We start from the raw sequence: 19,756 nt of genomic DNA on the forward strand, positions 1-19,756 counted from the left end.
TGGGCCCCCAAGGCTCATCGATGAGATCCCTGGAGGCACCACTTTGCAACCTCCAGGACTTAAAGGATCTGCTGCTAATGTCTTGGTGCCAGACACCACAGGACTTCTTCATAGGCCTTAGAGAGCCCACTGTTGCCCCTGGCTTGCCCAGAAGCTGCTTTGTGACCGTGCCCATTGTTAAAAGCACTACTGGACTCCACTAGGTTCACATCGTAGCTGCAGTGCAAAGCTAAAGAAGCAAACTTCAGAATCCAAACATGTTACAGCTGAATATGTAGGGGGTAAAACTGCACATTAGACATTTCAGTGACTTTTCATTATGTCAATGCAGATGTAAGCAGTAAAATATTACATCCAGAATACTGATATATAGAGTTAGCATATCTGTCCTGATGGGTTTCGGTATCTGGGTGATATCAGCAGAAAATGCTGGCTTGGTCATTTGACTGAAAAAGCAATGCCTTGGATCCAATCCTGCAGATAAGTCCAGCCTGAAATTATACACTGGCACAGCATAGCTTTTCTGTTACTAGCCTCACATTACTAACAAACACAGCAGTCATTTCTGTACATACGTGCCCACACGCTGCCCTCAAACCATATCCTGCTCTACTTCAAGGTGTCACAGACATGTCGATATGGTTCAGGACATGCTATGACTTATTGCAAACCATTAAAACGTAATTTCTCTAAAATGCCCTCCCTGGTATTGAGCTACAGAGGTGAATGAGGGCTGAGCAGGCTGAGAGGAGTGTGTAGGCATGTATTCTGAGAAACATTTTGGGTGACCGTTGATGTTGAGTGTAGTGATTGTTAGCAAGATTAGCTTTCTGACTCTGACTCACTACTGAGGAAGGAAAATTTTGATGGTTTTGCCAAACAATTCCTACAAAGCAGGAGTGGTAAACTGTGGACCTCGAGGGCTGGATTCCTGTACAGTTTTGTTCTTTACTTGCCCGAGCACACTTATTCACCTCCTCTTTTAATTGCCAGGCTTAGGTTGTGTGTTGGAGCTAGGAAATCAGCAAACTGTGCTGGACTACAGCCCTCTGTTACCACACCCTGCTTTAAAGGCACAGTAACAAAAATGGGCTACTTTCAAAGGGGTTCTTTGAATGTTTTTGCTATATAACCTCAGTGAAAAAACACTAGAGATGCACTGAGACCACGCTTTCCTTTCCGATACCGATACCAGAGTTTCAGGTATCTGCCTAAGCAGAGTGCTAATACTGATACCCACTCTGACTTAAATACTCAACAGACGGCTATAAATTCTGATATTTATAGTGTTCCACTTTTTTATAGGTGTTACTTTTTATGTTGTTTATTCCAAATAAGATATAATGCGTTTGAAATAATAGCATTTACTAGTTGAGTAACTGTGCATTTAAAAGTTTTGAAAAGCTGTGAAAAAAAATAAAATGGCCACAATGCAGAAACACGTGAAGGTAGGGAGCCATAATCTTGCTAAGCTTCACCAAATAGCTTTTTAATTTGTGTTTGAAAAAAATTCTTTAACTTTTGTTTGTTTTCTGTGTAAAAACAACAAAAAAAAGCAAGTGTAGGGAGTCAGTAAGCTTCATGGTATTGTTGCTCCCTATTGCCGATAGTGGCCAATAGCAATACAGTAGCCGTGCAACACTAAAATAAACCTCATAATAGACCTTGGGGCAATCAAGGTAATGCTTGGACCTTATAAAGTAGTATTATGGAGAATTGATATTACTTTCTACTGGATTCCCCCTTCAGTTGCAAAGTACAATTTAGCCACCCCTAAAGGACATGCTTTACACATGCATTTCTGGACAAGCTAAGTGATACAGAACAGTCACTGAAAGTAAAAGAATCATATGGCTGGGGGGGGTCTGACATGGTAGAGGTGATATTACAGGATTTCACATGAATATGACTCAGTATTATGCTGTTCCTCCAAGCGTTGTCCTGCCCATTTCACCGAAGTCACGTAGTGCAGTTAGCAGCGTGCCAGGTGGGAATGATGCGGGAGCTTTTCTCCCTATTGCAAGTCAGTGGAGCATCACAATGATTTTGAAGCTGTTATTTTAGGGGGGAAAGGCTTTAAGTTGAATGCTTTCGTTAAATGTACGGATGTCTGTCTGTACTGGGGTGCCCGCTTGAACGTTGAGCAGTACAGAGCACCAGAGGAGATGTGGTCCTCAGTTTGCTCTGGCTTCTTTAATTTAGGTGTAAACGTAAGTGGATAGGCTTAGCCCTGTTAAATTAGGCTGCATCCTGTTTTTCTGCTCCTTAACTTAAGAAAGCACACACACGCGCGCACACACACACACACACACCTTAACAACGCAGGGTAATAGATCCACAAATGACGACTTACCCTCTGCACTGTGTCCACATGATACTATTTGACTTAAGTGAGAACCCAGACAGAATGTAAATACACCATGTTAGCATACCATGTGATGTTCGCTGTAAGGAAGGAGCCCAATTGGTTATTTAAAGCCGAGCGGTGTGCGCTAAACCAAGCGCAAAACCGTGCATTTAGTTCAAGCCTTTCCTCTTTGTTTGTTACCACTATACACACCACACTTTTTTTCCTGCATAAGGCCTCCCTGCCAGTCGAACACAGAGAGAGAGAGAGAAGGCTCTGTAATTGAATTCGGACAGAAAAACCCTTTTTGTGGCAAAAACAAAAAGCAGATGTGTGCATGCATTGTGTGACGTCTGTGCCATAGCAGTCAATCTCTCACAAACACACACACACACACACACACACACACACACACACACACACATCTGGGCCTCCTCTCACGTAATGCTTGTGTTTTGGCATCTGTTTGTCCAAGTCAAAGCAAAGCAAAGTCCTATCACTGGCGAACTGGGAATATCGCACAGCGACCTGCAGCACACCATTATTAGATCCGCTGACCGTTTCCCATGATCAGAATATCCAGCTGCAAACCACAGTTTGCTCCCTGTTCCAGTCCAAGAGGCCTGATTGGCTTTGTTTATGCTGCGTTTCCCATCCATGCAGGCTTTAAGCAGGCTGGTTCTGCCTAAAACCCTATGGCTCCCATCACATGTACTTCAGACTTCAGGTCAGGCCTTCTATTGTAAGCCTCTGACCGTGAGAGTCAGTTGCAAACACTGAGGTTGGACGTTAAGAAAGTGTCTTTTCAGTATGACCTGGTTAATAATTTCATACTGTCATTTTTAACACTTTTTCAGCTTGGAGTAAAGCCTGGCCTTATTAGGTGGCGCCCCCTGGCAGCAGCGTTTCATATCGGCCACTGAAAATGAGTGCTTTGTTTATTTTGTTCTCTTCATTTCTTTGAATTAAAAGGGCAGTAAATGAGCGCTGGTCTGATTGGCTGTCCTGTATTATACCCCATTTAAAACACTGTTCGAGCTGAAACACGCCTGAGAACTGAAATATGAATGGGTGGGACTGAACTGTGCTAAGATGAATAGGTGGAGATATGTGATTCGTGACATCAGAGCGATGGTGAATTCAAGCTGAGCTGTTTTACAGCTGCGTTTCTGGAGATGGGCTGTAATGGACTGGGGAGTGTAGTATGGTGTGTTTTGGAACTTTAACATGTTTACATGTATTTGTACCGAACCATTATGGAGGGGTCGAGGTAATGCTGGGTGATTTGACCTTAAATCATTATCACGTATAATTAAGCACTTTACGATTACGACTAATCAGTGATTACGTAAGCTGCTCCAGTTGCTCAGTTGGCTCCGTGTTGGAGTTGACCTCCATATTGCTTCCGTGTTGCAGCCTGTAGTGACGTGACTACTTTAAAGGGGGCAGTACATGGAGAAGGACTAATAGTATGAAGGGAAAAAATAGATTACGCAAGTTGGAGGCTCTGAATGTCAGTTTTGGTTCATTTTTAATGAATTGTCCAGCCAGAAACAGATGGAAATCTCAAGCTGTACGCCACTGGATTTGCATGGTATTGTGGGAACTGTAGTGCTGTAGGAATATTGCTATGGTAACTTACATCTGGTAACTTACATATGGTAAAACACATCCAGCATCCTTTTACACTTCTGATTAATTAGTATCTTTACTTAAGACAAGACAACCATATTTACCATTTGTGACGGACACAGATGGATTTTTTTTTATCCCATCCGTGCAGTGAATAAACACGTACATACCAGTGAAACACACCAGTGAAGGCGCCCTGGGAGCAGAGAGGGTGAAGGGCCGTGCTCAAGGGCCCAACAGTGGCAGCTTGCCAAGCCGGGGGCTGTAACCGCTGAGCTACCACTGATGCCCCTGGACCACACAATGTGTACAGGTGAAATTATTGGTATCTGAAGGCTTTGCTTTATATGGTGTATAAATGATGCTGACCTTGTGTCTGTAGCAATGAATAAGTGTTCAAAGTCCATTGGTTGATTTATCAGGGATTCTCATTGACACCAATTCTGCCTCAGTAGCCTTGAAGCCTGCACTGATTGTTCCCCGCTGCCTTTTAACTGGACACATGAAAAGTTTGTGACCCTGCTAAGTATGTGCTTGCCTTTCATGCAGTCAGATTTAGAGGAAACACATGGTCCGGGAGATCCAATAGCTGAGCAGAGATCGTGGCATTGTGCTGGCAAGCAAGGTGCAGACGCCCAGACAGACTTCCTGAGTGTATTGTTATTTTCCGTTTGTATTTTCTAGTATCATTGCATTCTTTGGTCCCGAGTTGGTCTTTTCCTGTTCCTGTCCCCCTCCCTCACACACACCCGCAGATGTGCACACACACTTACTCTTCTGTGATATTTGCTGTGTCCACTCCACAAAACGCTTAATCACACAACTAGACATGCAAAGAGGCTCCTAACTAGATTCAGATATTTTGCCACTGCTTTTTTCCATATTCACCACTAGTTTTGGACTCAGATGGAATTTGGCCTCTGCTTTCAAGCTCTAGTGTTTAAACGGTGGGCAGTGGAGAGTGACACTCGGTGGGCAGCCATTGCTGTGGCGCCCGGGGAGGGTGAAGGGACTTGCTCAAGGGCCCAACAGTGGCAGCTTGCCGAGCCCGGATATCGAACCCACAACCCTGTGATCATTAGCCCAGAGCTCTAACTGCTGAGCCACCAGTGATGCCCCTGGACCACAGAGTACAGGTGAAATTATTGGTATCTGAAGACTTTGCTTTATATTGTGAGCAGAGTGGCAGCTTGCCAAGCCCGGGTATCGAACCCTTTGTGGCCAAAGAGTTCTATTTTGACCGTCATCAGTCCAGAGGACTTGTTTCTAAACTCATCTGGCTTGTCTAGATATTGTGTGGCTTACTTTACTTTAAATGTGTTGAGTTTTGCGATGAGTAAGGTCACTGGTAAGGTTTCCTTCCTATGACTCTTCCATTAACATTATTTGTACAAGCAAAAAGGGTGCACCTCCCTCTTGATTCGGCTAAACATTGATGCAGGTTCTTGGCAGATTTATATGGGGTTTTGATTCGCCTGTCCTACCAGCATATAAACAGTTCACCCTCAGAGAGTTTTAGTTTGTGGGCCTACAGGTCCCATCTTGACTGCCACAGTTCCCCTGAACGGCAATTTCCTAAAATCAGTCTGTAAAATCAGACGCTGAAAGCGCTTGGCTATCTTTTTATACTATTGTTATTATCCAGTGTCGACCAGAGGAGGATGCCAATATAAATCTGAATTTCATTGAATCCTCTTTGTGGGCATTGCTTACTCTTGTTTTCACATCATTAGACAGTTACTTAGAGGAGCCCATGTTTGAAGAGTCAGAGAGTAAACAAAGCTTGACATTTACTGTAGTTGACTGTTTGTAATTACAATCAGGTAATCGGCTCAGTCTAGATTTGCTAATCATGGAGACCTAATGACTTCAAGTTCAAGTTGCCTTTAAAACATAAAGCTTACTTGTATGTTCTACTGGAAGTGGCCTTTAGCGAGCTAGCTAATGTAAGTTAGCTAATGTAAGCAGACAGCAATTATAAGCTTATGGGTTGGCTTAGCTAGCCAGTAAATCTAGTGAAATCTTGAGCAGTGGAGCAGTGGAGGTGAACATTATGTAAGTGTGTTGCTTAATCTATCAGCTATTGACTAATTTTCTTTTACTGTACTTATTATTATTATTATTATTATTATTAGTAGTAGTATTACATTCCTTGTACACAAGTGGATTAGCCCAACAGTAGCAGTACTAGTTGAGTAAGTATTTTCAGTATTCATTCCACCTCCATTTAGTTTGGCAGTTGCCTGCAACTTCCCTTGTGTGTCTCATCACTGGTTTTCACAGCCGTTGTGGCCTAATGTCCAGCTCTGCAGTTCTCAGCTCTTTCCATTCCCTCGTCCAGGGTTTCACATGTGCAGAATATAGCCGAGATGTGGGAAAGAACTGACCCAGGTTTGATTTGAGAAGCATCTAAAAATGTCTTGGTTAGATACAAAACAAATCTTTGTTTACAGTTCTATTTATGATCAGTTTAGTAGTAAATGAGGTGACTGCAAACATTACAACACTGGCTTGAAGAGACATTTCAGTGAATTTAATATCAAGAACGCCTTGTTTTAACCTATCAAGGCGTAAATTGTAAATTGAGAATTACAGTATCTCATCAAATGTAGTAACTTCTTGATGTCCCCTAAAAACTTCCAATATCAAATAATAAAAAAAATCTTAAAATTAACATCTAAGCTTATTCTTTGGGGCTGAAACCTGCTGCTTTGGTCTGACGAGGCTACATGCTGACACTGATATGTTAAGTAAGCTGTTAATTAATATATTTGCACATTAAAGTAGAAAAGGCATTTGCTTGCAGCCCTTTAACCAAAGTTAAAACGACCACATTCCTGTCGTAGCAGGAATAAAGAATAAGATAAGCATTGGATAATCTACTGTTTCTAATATGATCTAATCAGAAGAAGGAAAGGTGTCCAGTCTTCATGCTTTGTCCTGCCCCTGGCTGCATGGCTTGTGGGCAGGGTTTTGTCTGGAGGAATGTCCAGCACATAGAAGAGAGGCCTCACAGTGGCAAAAATCCAATGATTAGCAGCGAAACCGGCTAAACTACAGTGAACAAGATGCTGCTAACCAGACAGAATTGCATATAACTCACTGCTCAGAGAGTGAAAGCCTCTTGGCGATATACGTAATGGCTCTTTTTACAAACTTGGTGCGCATGCATGCATTCGTGCTGATGCACTGCATTTACCATGTTTAATCCTTTGAGAGGTGTCAAATCCTGTCCAATGCAAACTGATGATACAGTGTACCTCTAAGCTGCACATTTGGCTGCCCAGCAAATACATTTTTTACTTTAAAAATATATTATTTTAAAGACTTCAAAAAAAAAAAAAAATCGGCATGTCTACACCATCTGTGTCACATGGTTAAATGTTACATAGACTTACTTATGTCCTTACTGACACTGCTGTGTTTTTATGACTGCATGACTCTGTATGCTCGTTTTTAAAAATGAGCAAACTGTACGTTTCAAGTTTTAAAATCTGGAACCACTTGTGCAAAAGCTTCTGTTTTATGCATTGTTTTTATTACTGAATTTGCAATACTTCATTACAAATGATATTATCAGCAAAACTATTAGATTGGAGAAGTTCAATCTTTAAATCTTCAACTAGATTTTTAGAATTTCTTCGAATTTGGTGGTGTGCCCTAGGGCTAGACGATATGGTGAAAACACTATATCACGATATTTAAAGACTTTTTCCACGATACACAATATTCATCACAATACATGTAAATTACAGACTAAATACATCAGTAACGTTAGATTCTTACTACTATTCAGATCTTTTTCCTGAATAGAGTGATTTATACTCAGCATCTGCTTTTTATCTAATTGAACCAGTCTAATTACACTGTTTTTTTTGAGACCTGCAGCTGATTAAGACCTGCAGTTTATTAAGCACTACCAGTATCCTCTTTATACTTAGATAGCATATTTTATATATCACGATAACCAAATTTATCACGAGACGATAAAATATTGTCATATTGCCCAGCTCTAGTGTGCCCCTATTGGACTGGTGCAGGCGGTTGTCATTTTTAAATCCCGTTTATATTTCCAGGTTTATATATATATAAAGGGAAATTATGTTTTTCAGATTTTCTTCTTCAAGATCTCATTCTTTGACCTGATCTTAAGTTTAATTCTCATTTTCTTGCTTTACTAAGTCATGACCACAACTATCTTTTGTTTGTTTGGTCTTGTTCTTATTCACACTCCAGTAGCTTACAATACTTGCTCACTTTATTAGCTTTGTAGCTTCAGTGTACATCTAAAAATGCAAACTTCAGACACCAATCATGGATGAACTGATGGTCTGATGATGCGGTAAGAGTAAATGCGTATGTGTAATGTGTGTTAAATGTTTTACATTTTTCAGCACTGCTTTAGTTTGGTATCCCGGGCCGCTCTGTCTGCGTCCATGCGGAAATAATCCTGACTTTGAGTGAAATTGCTCCTGCGCAGTTTAAAAGAGTATCTGCAGCCACAGTGGGAAGCTCAGCGGAGAGGTGATGCAGCTTTTACACTTGGTGGTGTTTAATTTATCTGTGCTAAGTGACATGTAAAGCAGTACGTGTTTAGTTTTAAAAGCTTGGAGAGAGTTAATGCCCAAGGCAGTGGATTGACAGTCCATTGGTAAGCTGCAGGGCTGATATGCAAATGAGGCCCTTTAACCGATCACAGCTGTAGTGCTAAACAGTGTCCAGATCTGAGAATCTTCACACTGACCGTGTTTGTTTGTGTGTTTGTGTGTGTTTGTGTGTGTTTGTGTTTGTGTGTGTGTGTGTGTGTGTGTGTGTGTGTGTGTGTGTGTGTGTGTGTGTGTGTGTGTGTGTGCTGAAAGAGTTAAGTGGGTTAGTGGGTGTGGAAGTCTTGAGTATAGAAGTCTTCATTATAAATGAGTTCCCTCTTGCATTTTTAAAATCCTGTTACCGGACACTACAAACACTGTAACCATGGTTACCGTCCCAGAGATCTTCTCCGCACGTCTTCAGTGTAAAGCTCGCACACATTTTTTGGTTTTTCCTCCCTATAAGTTGTACATTTAACCGAACCATGGCAAGGATGAATATGGTGGACCAGAGAGTGCTGAGGAGTCATTTAGCTGCCATTCAGGCCATGAGGGCGCTGATGGAGACGGCTAATGTGGTAAACAAGCACAGCAATGCGTTCTTGTGGATACACTCTCTATGTTTTTTTTTTTTGTTTGGTTTTTTTTTATCTTTTAAGGGAAAGTCGTGTTCGCTGTTTCATTGTCCTGCTGGGTCTCACGGCTGCTGGTTTGTTTGTCTTGCAGGGTGAAAAAAACAATGGATTTGACGTCCTCTACCATAACATGAAACATGGGCAGATCTCCAGCAAGGAGCTCGCAGATTTCATTAGAGAAAGGTAATGTATCTTTTACGAATGCAGCGATGTAATATGAAATGTGATTGATGTGTATATATGTGTGTGTGTGTGTGTGTGTGTGTGTGTGTGTGTGTGTGTGTGTGTGTGTGTGTGTGTGTGTGTGTGTGTGTGTGTGTGTGTGTGTTTGTGTGTGAGCATCCTCTAATTCAGGGTAAGTTGACCTGTAAATGCACATTATGCCAGACAAATATCAGTTGGAAAATTGTAAACTGCATCAATTTTAATGGAAATGTACACATAAACACATATTGCAGGCGTAGGTTAATCCAAAAGTAAATAAAATATGAAGCCAAATGTGCGTAGCCTATCAAATGAGACGCTAAACCCCTCAAAAATCTATCTTCAATGTCTGTTTTTAGTCATATCTGTGTAAAATCCTGTAATATAACATTAGTCGATATGATTGTCACACTTTCTGTACCCATTCTGTATCTCACACAGGTATGTTTATAGTTGTCCATGAGGTGAAGCTTAAAGCACAGTTTCTACTGTATTTACGGCAGTGGCGTAAACATTAATGATACTTCCCAGAAGAAGGAGGAACCCAAAAACCAAAATCCCCCCTCAAAAAAAAAACAAAAAAACAATTCAGGCATAACGCTGCTTTAGTTTTTGTGATTCAGAAAAAGGCTAAACACAGCAGCTGCTCTTCTGGAGGTGCCCATGTTTTCCCACTTTGCAGTCCGATTACACACAGGTTGTAAATGACCTAATTCCAAGCCTGGGCTTCTTACGACAGATTTGGAATACTGTTAGGACTAATGATGTTGTACTGACCATGCACAACTGTTTCTGATTCAGAAATGATTGTTATTCATGTTCTTCCAGAAAGGAAACTTTCCCCCTTTTCACAGGGGGGTTTCAAGTGCTCGTGTGTCAAAAATGATTGATGTGATAAAAACTATTCTTAATCCTCAGGGATTAAATGTCATTATTATTATTGTTATTATTATTATTATTATTGTTTCCTACAAAATATTTAGTACTGTTGTGTACATAATGCTGCGGTAGTCACATGCTTATGCTTGACAGGATTCTGATGATGTTCTGGAAATGTATTGGCAGGGTATTGCTTAGAATTACTGTGAAACGATGTAGTAATAACTGAAAGTTTGCTCATCACACACTCTGACTGTTTTGAGGTGTCTTGAAGTGAAAAGCTTTTGACACCAGTGTTGCTGACATGATGGTATGAGACTTTGATCTCTGGTGGTATGTAGAATATGCTGAACCCCCCCCCCCCCCCTTCCCCCCACAGCAATGGTCAGTTTTACACCATTCCCTAAGTGTTGTCTAATTAGACATTCTAAAGTTCATCCAGTGAAGTTTTAAAACTTTTTTTTTTTTCATGTATCGGTAATCGTGACGGTCATGCAAAAACGAATACCCTGTAATGCCTTTAAAAGTGTTTTCAATAGTGGCAATCACGTGCTGTCATTCAAAAACCCAGTAGCTGAAATTTGGAAGCATGAAATCTGGACGCAATGTAAAGAAAAACTACCAGATTCACATTATGTCAAAAAGCAGAAAACCGGACTCATAGGAAGATGGTGCTAGAAGTCCCTGAAAAATTTAATGTCTTGATGCATATTTTGTATTGTGAAGATGTGACAAAAAAGGATCACAATATTACACATATACCATATTTGTCACGATTATTCAGCACTGGAATGCAGCCTGGTTGATTTTAGTATTTGGACATTTTTTTGGATTGAATCATTATGAAGTAAACCTATCTGAAGCATTGGATAGCATCTACTAAATCTTTTGTAGCCAGTGACTGACTTAGAAATTCATTTAGTTTATTAAATAATTAACTCAAAAATCGTCACAATACAGGTTTATTACCACTGGACCAACACAAATCTGACCATATGAACATCCAGTATAACCTTAAAAGTTGCTAAATTCACTCATTAGAAGGGGTGTCCACTCACATATTTGGACCTTAGATAAAAATGACTTTATCTAAGGAAAGTATGGATGCAGGCATTAGTCATTGGCTATCTGAAGGCTTTTTATATGCAGTAAAGGTTATTACTTTCTGATAAAAGATCAGAGAAATAACAGGAATTTCATCTTTTACATGATATGATGTGCTTAATATAACCAGGAATGAGCTAAAAAGCTTAACATTGGTTTCAGTTTTAAATATATTATTCTTTTATCGCTATAAAAAAAAAGAAGCTAATGTTTTTCTTACACTTCTTGCACAGTTGGTGTTGCATTCTGCAGTTCATCTCCACTGTTTCTTCCACAAGATGGCACCATGGCCTGTGTTAAATGTGAACGTCCAACAAAAAAAAAAAAAAAAGACATTTGACACCGAAATTTCCGTCATCTTGATCAGCCCAGGGATGACACAGTGAACAGCTACACTTCAGCAGATTGCTTCGTTAAGGATTAATCTCTAAGGATTAAATTAGAGGCCACATTTTGCTTCTCTTGAAAACCCCACTTCTTTGTTTTTTCGAGATTGAAAGTGAAGCATTGGAGCTATGCAGGAATGTCACCCTCTCTACACAGAGGTAGAACTCCAAAGAAATGACAGATTAATAAGTTTTGGGGTTTTTTTGGGTGGGAGAAGGTATTTTAAAGATGTTCTCAGATAGCCGTCCAAATGGGGGTTGAAGTATGCTTCAGTTCATCCAGGACTGGCCAATCAATCAGTTGTAGCCCACCTAGAAAAACATCTGGCGTGCTGACAGACCTGACGGGAATTTTCCGAACCTGAATGCGTCACGATGCTGGTAAGCGATTCCATGACTTCAGATGATGGGCTCAAAAAAGGTTGGGTTGAAAGCGACCCAATTTGGGTTAGTTTCACAACCCTGAAGTATGAATGCTGGGTTTGTGTAGAACAGAACACACGCTGGGTAGGAAGAATCCAGCAGGCTGGGTTAAATGTCAGAAAAGACGCTTCTACAGACACACAGCTAAACACATGTTTACACTGTTTAACTGACCGTCTCCTAATTAGCTGATGTTAATCACTGCTGAAGACTGACCCATTGGCTAGGTTGTTATTGTGACACAGCAGCTTTTAAAATCTGGGTTTATGTATGTATCTACCATTCAAAAGTTTGGCATCACTGTTTTAATGTTTTCATCTGTTTACAGAGAGATGTGTAAATTAAACCGTTGGAAAAATTCCAGGTTTTACTGAAGTTATATTATATTATATATTTGTACAGACAGACTCCTGAAGGAAATGTAGCAGCCAGTAGCAATTACACAATAAAAATGTGCAGCAGGAGTGGGTATAAGCAGATAGATGACAATACTGAATAAATAGGTTTATATATTGGTATTTAAGTAAAGTGTCTTATGAAAATGTAGTTTATTACATCTAAGAATATAATAAAGAAGAAAATCTGATGAGTCCAAAATGAATAACAGTACTGAGTCTAAAATGACTGTAGAACATCAAGAATAAAAGTACTGTAAAAAACATTAATACCTAGAATGCCTTCAGAAGTGTTTTCAAGTGTTTTTAAAAGGCTATCAAATCTCAAGGCAGAAACCCTGATGGCATGTTTATAGTAGATATAGTAGATATAGTATAAAATTATAAATTGCTTCCAAAAAAAATCCAAAATACTTGAAACTTGAAGGAAGCCATTTAAATATACCCTTTGGTCTGTAATCAGGTTTATATATAAATATAAATATATTGTGTTTATATATTATATATAAATATATGTTGTAACGGTTATAGCTGAATATAAATAAAGAATAATTAATATTCGAAGTGATTCCAGTTTTTGAACAGGAATGTGTGCACTGTTTGTTTCCATTGTATTTTTTATCTCCACTGTGATGAGCGTTACATGAATATTGTCAGGATTTCTGGCGCCCCCTTGTGGGCAGTCTGAAATTGGTGTGACACTGGTTTGAGAAGATCAGATGTGTGTATGTGAATGATGGGGGTGTAAAAATGCAGTGTTTTGCATTAAGACCCATTGATTGTTACATGATGATTGAACTGCATCTGGATTAACTGATTATGATGATACCAAGTAAAATCTAATAATAAAAAAAAAACAAATCTAATAAAATAGGGGGGTGAATTTTAATATTTTATTTTTTTATTATTATTATTATTATTATTATTGCATTGTCCGTGCATTCGTCGGTGTATGCACAAGTGAGTGTAACATACAGGCTTATGCAAAATTGTGGGCTCTAATTATTTGTTATTTTATTTTTGTTCACAATTTAGTAGCTAATTAAACAAAAAAAATATTTGGTAGCACCCACTTTGGCAGAAATCGCAGCATGAAAGCCCTTTTTTCCCCTTGTTTTGTTTGTATTTTCCAGTTCTTGTAGTTGTAGACGAGAAATTCTTGGGATGTATTGTATTCACGCCTCGTTTTATACGCCTTGTCCGGGGACTATGAGGGCCATTCCAAATGCTTTAGTTGTATCTCTTAAGGTATCCATGGTGGATCCAGTTTTGGGATACATTTTAGGATCGATATGCTGTTGCAGAAGTCATCCCCTTTTTCAGCTTTAACAGATGGTTTAACAGCACTGGTTTCTAAAACTCATCAGGCTGGTCTTGAGGTTCTGTTTTGAGAGAAGGTCATGTAATCTTTTCTTCTTATGAGTTGTCCATGAAGATCATGTTTTGCAAGCAACGCTGCACAGTGGAACAGTGCACTACTCTCTTGACTTCTCTTTCTTTCTAACTTTCTTATAGCTTACTGACCGCAATGTGGGGGTTTTGGTTTGCTTGTTTTACCAGCATATGAGCAGTTCTCTCCTCCAGTTTTCTTGGTATTTCAGATTACATCTTGACTTCCACAGTTCCCCAGCAGTGCCATTTCTTAACAGTCCGCCCTGTGGAAACAGCAAGATGAAAATCTTCTTATAGCCTTCCCCTGCCGTGTGGGCATTGTAGAAGAAATTTGTGTTAAAGAAGCGGTGTGTTGCCCCACTGCTGCACTCACCGTCAGCCTGTTTTCGTCTACAGCAAACGACACATGAATTATTCACTCATTCTCTGCACTGCTAAACCAACATTTGTGTCCTGTCACTGTAGGGAAGCATACCACAGTTGAGGTCTGTGCGGGAGTGTGTGGAACAGTGGTCTAAGCTTTTTCAAATAATTTCACATTCAAGTTTTGTGCATCAATATTGTTTCATGTGATCTTGTACTTTCTGATGAAGCTTCCACTCTCGGATCTGTTCAGATTCTTCAACGAGAATTTAATATAATAAATAAAAATATATATATAATCCAATAACAGCACAGATCTTCGAAAATCAGGATAATTGGAGTGCACCACTTGTAACCAAGACTGAGGCAGTCAGGTTTATAGATAATTTTGAGTTTTTCTGCCAGACTTATTCATTTCAGCAGTCTTAGCAGAACAGAATTTGCCAAAATGACATTGCAGTAAATTGAATTTGCTGTAAAATGTGAACTCTGAGTTCAGACTCAAGGTGTGAAAGATTTGACTTGTGTATTTTTTTTTTTAGTAGGAAAAATAACACTGACTCGATGCTTCTGCTCTGTCTGCAGGGCCACCATTGAGGAGACCTACTCCAGATCCATGATCAAACTGGCCAAATCTGCCAGCAACTTCTCACAGCTGGGGTGAGTGTGTGTGTGAGTGTGTGTTTTCATGAGAGGTTGACCTCTCTCCATAAGTCCTCACTTGAGACCAGCATACTGTTGAAATCAGGTGTTTCTAGTTCGCTCAGTAGGTCTTACCAACATCCACTCAGTCACTCATTAATCATTGTATTTATTATTTTTAAAATATGAGAAATTCGACATTTTTAACAACACACTGACAACTCCAAACATCTCAGTGAATCTGTCATACATATCTATCCCTGTGATAGTTGCTGTTGTGAGGATGGACAAGCTTTGAGAGAGAAAATTCCATTCCACCTAATGAAACTAATGTCCTGCATGAGTCAGTTTTTGTTACCACATGAAATTATATTTAATTTTTAGGAATGTGCTAATATGGGAAGATGCCAAAATTTATGCATATCAAATGTACAAATTGGCACCATTTCCTGGTTAAATGGTTCTTTCTGTACATAGAAAAAGCTGATGTATGTGGTGTATCCTGGTGTTGGTGCTACGTCACCAGACAGGGTTCCAATGTGGTTAATGTCACTGCCATAAAGAGCCCTTGTTTGCTTAAATAGTAGATCATTACTGCAGGTAAATATAATGTTCATTTCTGTGTTTTAGCCAGCGCCACCCGAACACTTGAGTCAGGACATCATTAGACGTGTTTGAAATATTGGTAAATCTGTCTGTCCGATGCCAGTCATTTTATTTATTTGTTTTAAAGCAATCATCTGACCTTACATACACAATATGGACAGAAAGTATTGGGACACCTGCTCATTCATGGTTTCGACATCAAGGGTGTTAAACAACAGCTCAATGCTGGGGGGCTTTATACTCCTCTAGCCCATGCCTGGCATTTAGGCATGGTGCCACTAGGTTCATATATGTATCTGCTCCAGAGAGTCCTATTCTATTGGCAGTACGTCTCTACAAGGACTAGACAAGCTGTGCGTCTGTACATTTACACATCAGTGTCAGCAACTTAAAGTAGCTGAATGTATTCATTAGGCGGGGTGTCCACATACATTTAGACGTATAGTGATTCAGAAATCATGTATCCATATTTATTTTGTGTGCATTTGTGCATGCAGAATTTTGCAGTCATTATATTACCTGAATGAATAATTACTGTTACTGCTAGTACTGCTACACTAACTTTTATCTTTAAAAATCCTTAAATCCTTAGTGTCTTTATTTTTAAAAAGTATAAAATAAAAAAGTTAATAAATACATTATTTATGGTTTTTTTTTTTGGTTTTGTGTAAGGTCATAAAATAAAATGTCTAATTACTGAAAAATAACTACTGTACAATTAAAGTGCTGTCTTAGTGGTTGAACAGGACTGTAAAATGTAAAATGTTTTTCTTGTATTTTATTAGCAAAAACTGCCTGAATGTGAGTGTGTTGCCATAGCTGGGCTCTATTGCTAAGTATGCTTTAACTAAGCTGATGGTAGCTGAATTCAGAAACAGTGAAAATTTCTCTCACCATCTAATGTGTGTTGACACATCGTCCACTAAGGTGGAAAGTACTGGGTTTGGAGGACAGCAAGTTGGAAATGATTGATTTGGTTAAATAAAACTTTTCTTTTTTTTTTTTTCTGTTCAACCTTGTCCTCCCTCACAACTGCTGCTATTAGTAGAAAGTTCATGTATGCACAGTGTGCATAGAGCAGTTTCCCTTGCTTCGTCTGGCTGACTATTGGTGGCTTCTCCTAGCAGCTCAATGTTCCTCACTCTGGATGTTAGTCAGTCCATTCATTGCTTTAAAATCATGTAGTTATTTAATTACATATTTTAAATGAGCTGATAAAGCTGCCCCTATGAACTTTGAGCCCACTGTCAAACTGTCATCAGAAACTGAAACTCATGTCTGACAGTAATCCAGACACATCCCCCGAATTTCACATTCTGGGCATTTTTGTTGCTTGTAACTGCACTTTAGCCTGACTGTCGGCTCAGAATTTTGCATGATGAAAGCATCATGTCAGGTGTAATGATTATTAGTCAATTAAAAATGAGTAAAAATTCTTGTTCTTGATGAATTGGCAGTGATTAGTTGGCCGTTTTCATGATGACGTGTTTTACACTTCTTACAGAAGGAAAAAGAGGTGGAAGGACACGCTCATATGATATGGTGGTTGACCTGCTTCAAGGCAGGTTAAGTTTGACAATACAAATCATTAACAGCTCAGAAGGTGGTTAAGTTTAAGAATGCAGATCATAAAGAGCTCCAATAAAAGTTCGGGATTTGGGATTATGGCTTGTAAACGCTTCCAGGTCCTGTTCAGTTCAGAAATATGGATAATATGAATCATAAACAGCTCCAAGACACTGTTCCGTTTGGGATATTCTCTCACCGTCTAATGTTCAGTGTCTGAAATGACTCCGGGGATGGTTCAGTTCGAGATTATGGGTTGTAAACCGTTTGAATTGAGGTTAAATGTGGGAATACAGATTCTAAATATCTCTGGGACAGGATACGCTTGGGATTATGATTCATAAACAGCTCTGAGGCTGGTTAAATTTGGGATTATGTCTTGTAAACCCTTCCAAGGCAGGTCAAATTGTGAAATACAGATTTTAAACAAGTTGAAGGTAGATTGTATGGCAATATTGCTTGCAAACAATTTGGGAATATGGATTATAAACCGCTTGAAGGGTGATAACATTTGGGATTGTGGGTGGTATGCAGCTCCAGGGTTGGTTAAATTCAGCATTATGGACAATATACAGCTCTGGAACAGGTTACATTTGGGAATTTGGATCATCCGCAGCTCTTGTTCAGATCACATTTGGAATGATGCATGCAAATATTGTTCAAAACGCCTCTCCCTGTTTTATACGATTGTCTGTTTGATTGTAAAGATCACATTTCCCTATGCATGCACACAGGGATTAGTTAAGCCTGGCTAAATCTGGCTTAAAAGAGAAAGTTAACCACAGCCATAAAATGAGTAAACCAGTGTTGTGTTTATTGGGTTGTATGAAGCTGAAACTTGAACGTTCTTTGTGTCTGTGTCTGTGTCTGTGTGTGTGTGTGTGTGTGTGTGGTCCTGAAGCTGCATTAATGTGACCTCTCTTTTGCAGGACATTTGCTCCCATATGGGACGTGTTTAAAGTGTCAACAGAAAAGCTGGCTGCCTGTCACATGGAGCTGGTGCGCAAGCTGCAAGAGCTCATCAAGGAAGTGCAGAAGTATGTGGACGAACAGGCCAAGGCACATAAGAAGGTAGACAACCGTCGCTGATCCTTTTGGGGCCCGTCCAAGGTGCTCATTTTGTCAGAAGCATGAGTAGAGTGGGTAATGCTTCAACAAACTAACAAGGCCCTCCTTTTAGGCGAATTAATTTTTAATGATGATTAAAGCTGCTTATTATTATTCATTAGCATAAGTGTCGACCTCTGATAGACCTTTAGGGACAGTAACCTTTAAAGTCAGTCTCTGTGGCTGACTCTCTGTTCACTGATCCGTGTTTAGTACAGGTCTGCATTCTAAGTCAGAGGTTTTATATAGGCTAGTTCTGAAAAAGGGTTCTTTGACTTGATAATGGTAGTGGGAGCTTTTTGGTGCAATGTAGAACCATCTCACTCCCCACACCAATCTGAAGAACCCTTTAATCAGGCAAAGAACCTTTAAAGCGTCCTGATGGTTCTTTGAGTTGTCATGGGCCTGTGTAAGACTACTGTTAGAACCGTCTGTTGTTAGTCTGGTTCTGGTTCGACCTCCATACTAGAGCTGATCCTTCAGCCAGCTGGGAGGAACTCAAAGAATGACAGAGACAGGTCTGTACTCAAATGATTTACCGTTTATTGGTCAGAAAGGCAGAGTATATATACATTGAAAAGAGGAGAGGCACACGTAGTCATTATGTAATCATGTGATAATAGATAATATGTTCTGAGCCCCAAGGATGGTCATGCCATCTTGGGTCGATGAGTCTAAACAACAGAGAAATTGAAGACATGTTCATCAACTAAGACTGGAACTAAAAGTTATGGCCAGATCATATGAAGCACAAGCTACGGCCTACGTGTCATATAGGCCTAAATCCCATGTCTATTCCACAATCATGGGTATGCACTGACACAGATTCTAACAACCACTGTTTTTTCCTAAAGACCCCTAGAAGAACCCTTTTTAATGAAGAAGTGTACCATTAAAATCATTCTACCTTTACCATTTTTTAAGCATTTTTCACTTGTGGTTTAATATTGAGATTGATATGCAAGAATAATAAGCTGGATCACGGCTTTCCTTCTGTTTCAGCTGAAGTCCAGTGTTCCTGCTTCCTTCAGTTGCTGGCAGATTTGAACCACTAGAGGCCAAACATGAGTCAGATACACTTCCAGTATTTCAGATAGATTTCATCTGGTCCTAAATGGAGAGCAGTGGGGTCCAATAGTCTCAGTTAAGCCCTTTTTGCAACACACAAAACAGTAAACTACAAAATGCTTCATTGCAAATATGGGCAGCACCTTTTTTGCACCCCTTATTTTTCACTTTTCTCTCTTTCCCTCTTTCACCATTTCACTCACTCTGTCCTCCCTGATTCTTTACTTGGTCCAATTATTATTGTTTTTGTTGATTATTGTATTTAAAATAAAGCAGTACAATATGAGAGGCGGTACCTTACTGCAATTCTGTCTGCGATTAGAAATGCATAGATTTTCCATTGTTTTGAAGAGAGCAAGCATTATCTTAACAGAACAATCTATAGCACTGTGTTTCCAGTCTGATATCACGCTGTTCAGGG

General features: G+C 39.6%; 1 protein-coding gene across 5 annotated transcripts in view; it reads left to right on the plus strand.

The window, feature by feature from the left end:
- Positions 1-19,756, plus strand: part of fcho2 (FCH and mu domain containing endocytic adaptor 2) — an 84,086-nt gene that overhangs the window by 13,152 nt on the left and 51,178 nt on the right. For all 5 annotated transcript variants that reach the window (XM_072673902.1, XM_072673918.1, XM_072673926.1 and 2 more), the window contains exons 2-4: positions 9,292-9,383; positions 14,932-15,006; positions 18,090-18,231. In XM_072673902.1, the coding sequence (XP_072530003.1) occupies positions 9,292-9,383; positions 14,932-15,006; positions 18,090-18,231 (309 nt within the window). The remainder of the gene's footprint in view (positions 1-9,291; positions 9,384-14,931; positions 15,007-18,089; positions 18,232-19,756) is intronic.

Source organism: Salminus brasiliensis, chromosome 1, assembly GCF_030463535.1.
Source record: "Salminus brasiliensis chromosome 1, fSalBra1.hap2, whole genome shotgun sequence".
NCBI lineage: Eukaryota > Metazoa > Chordata > Actinopteri > Characiformes > Bryconidae > Salminus > Salminus brasiliensis.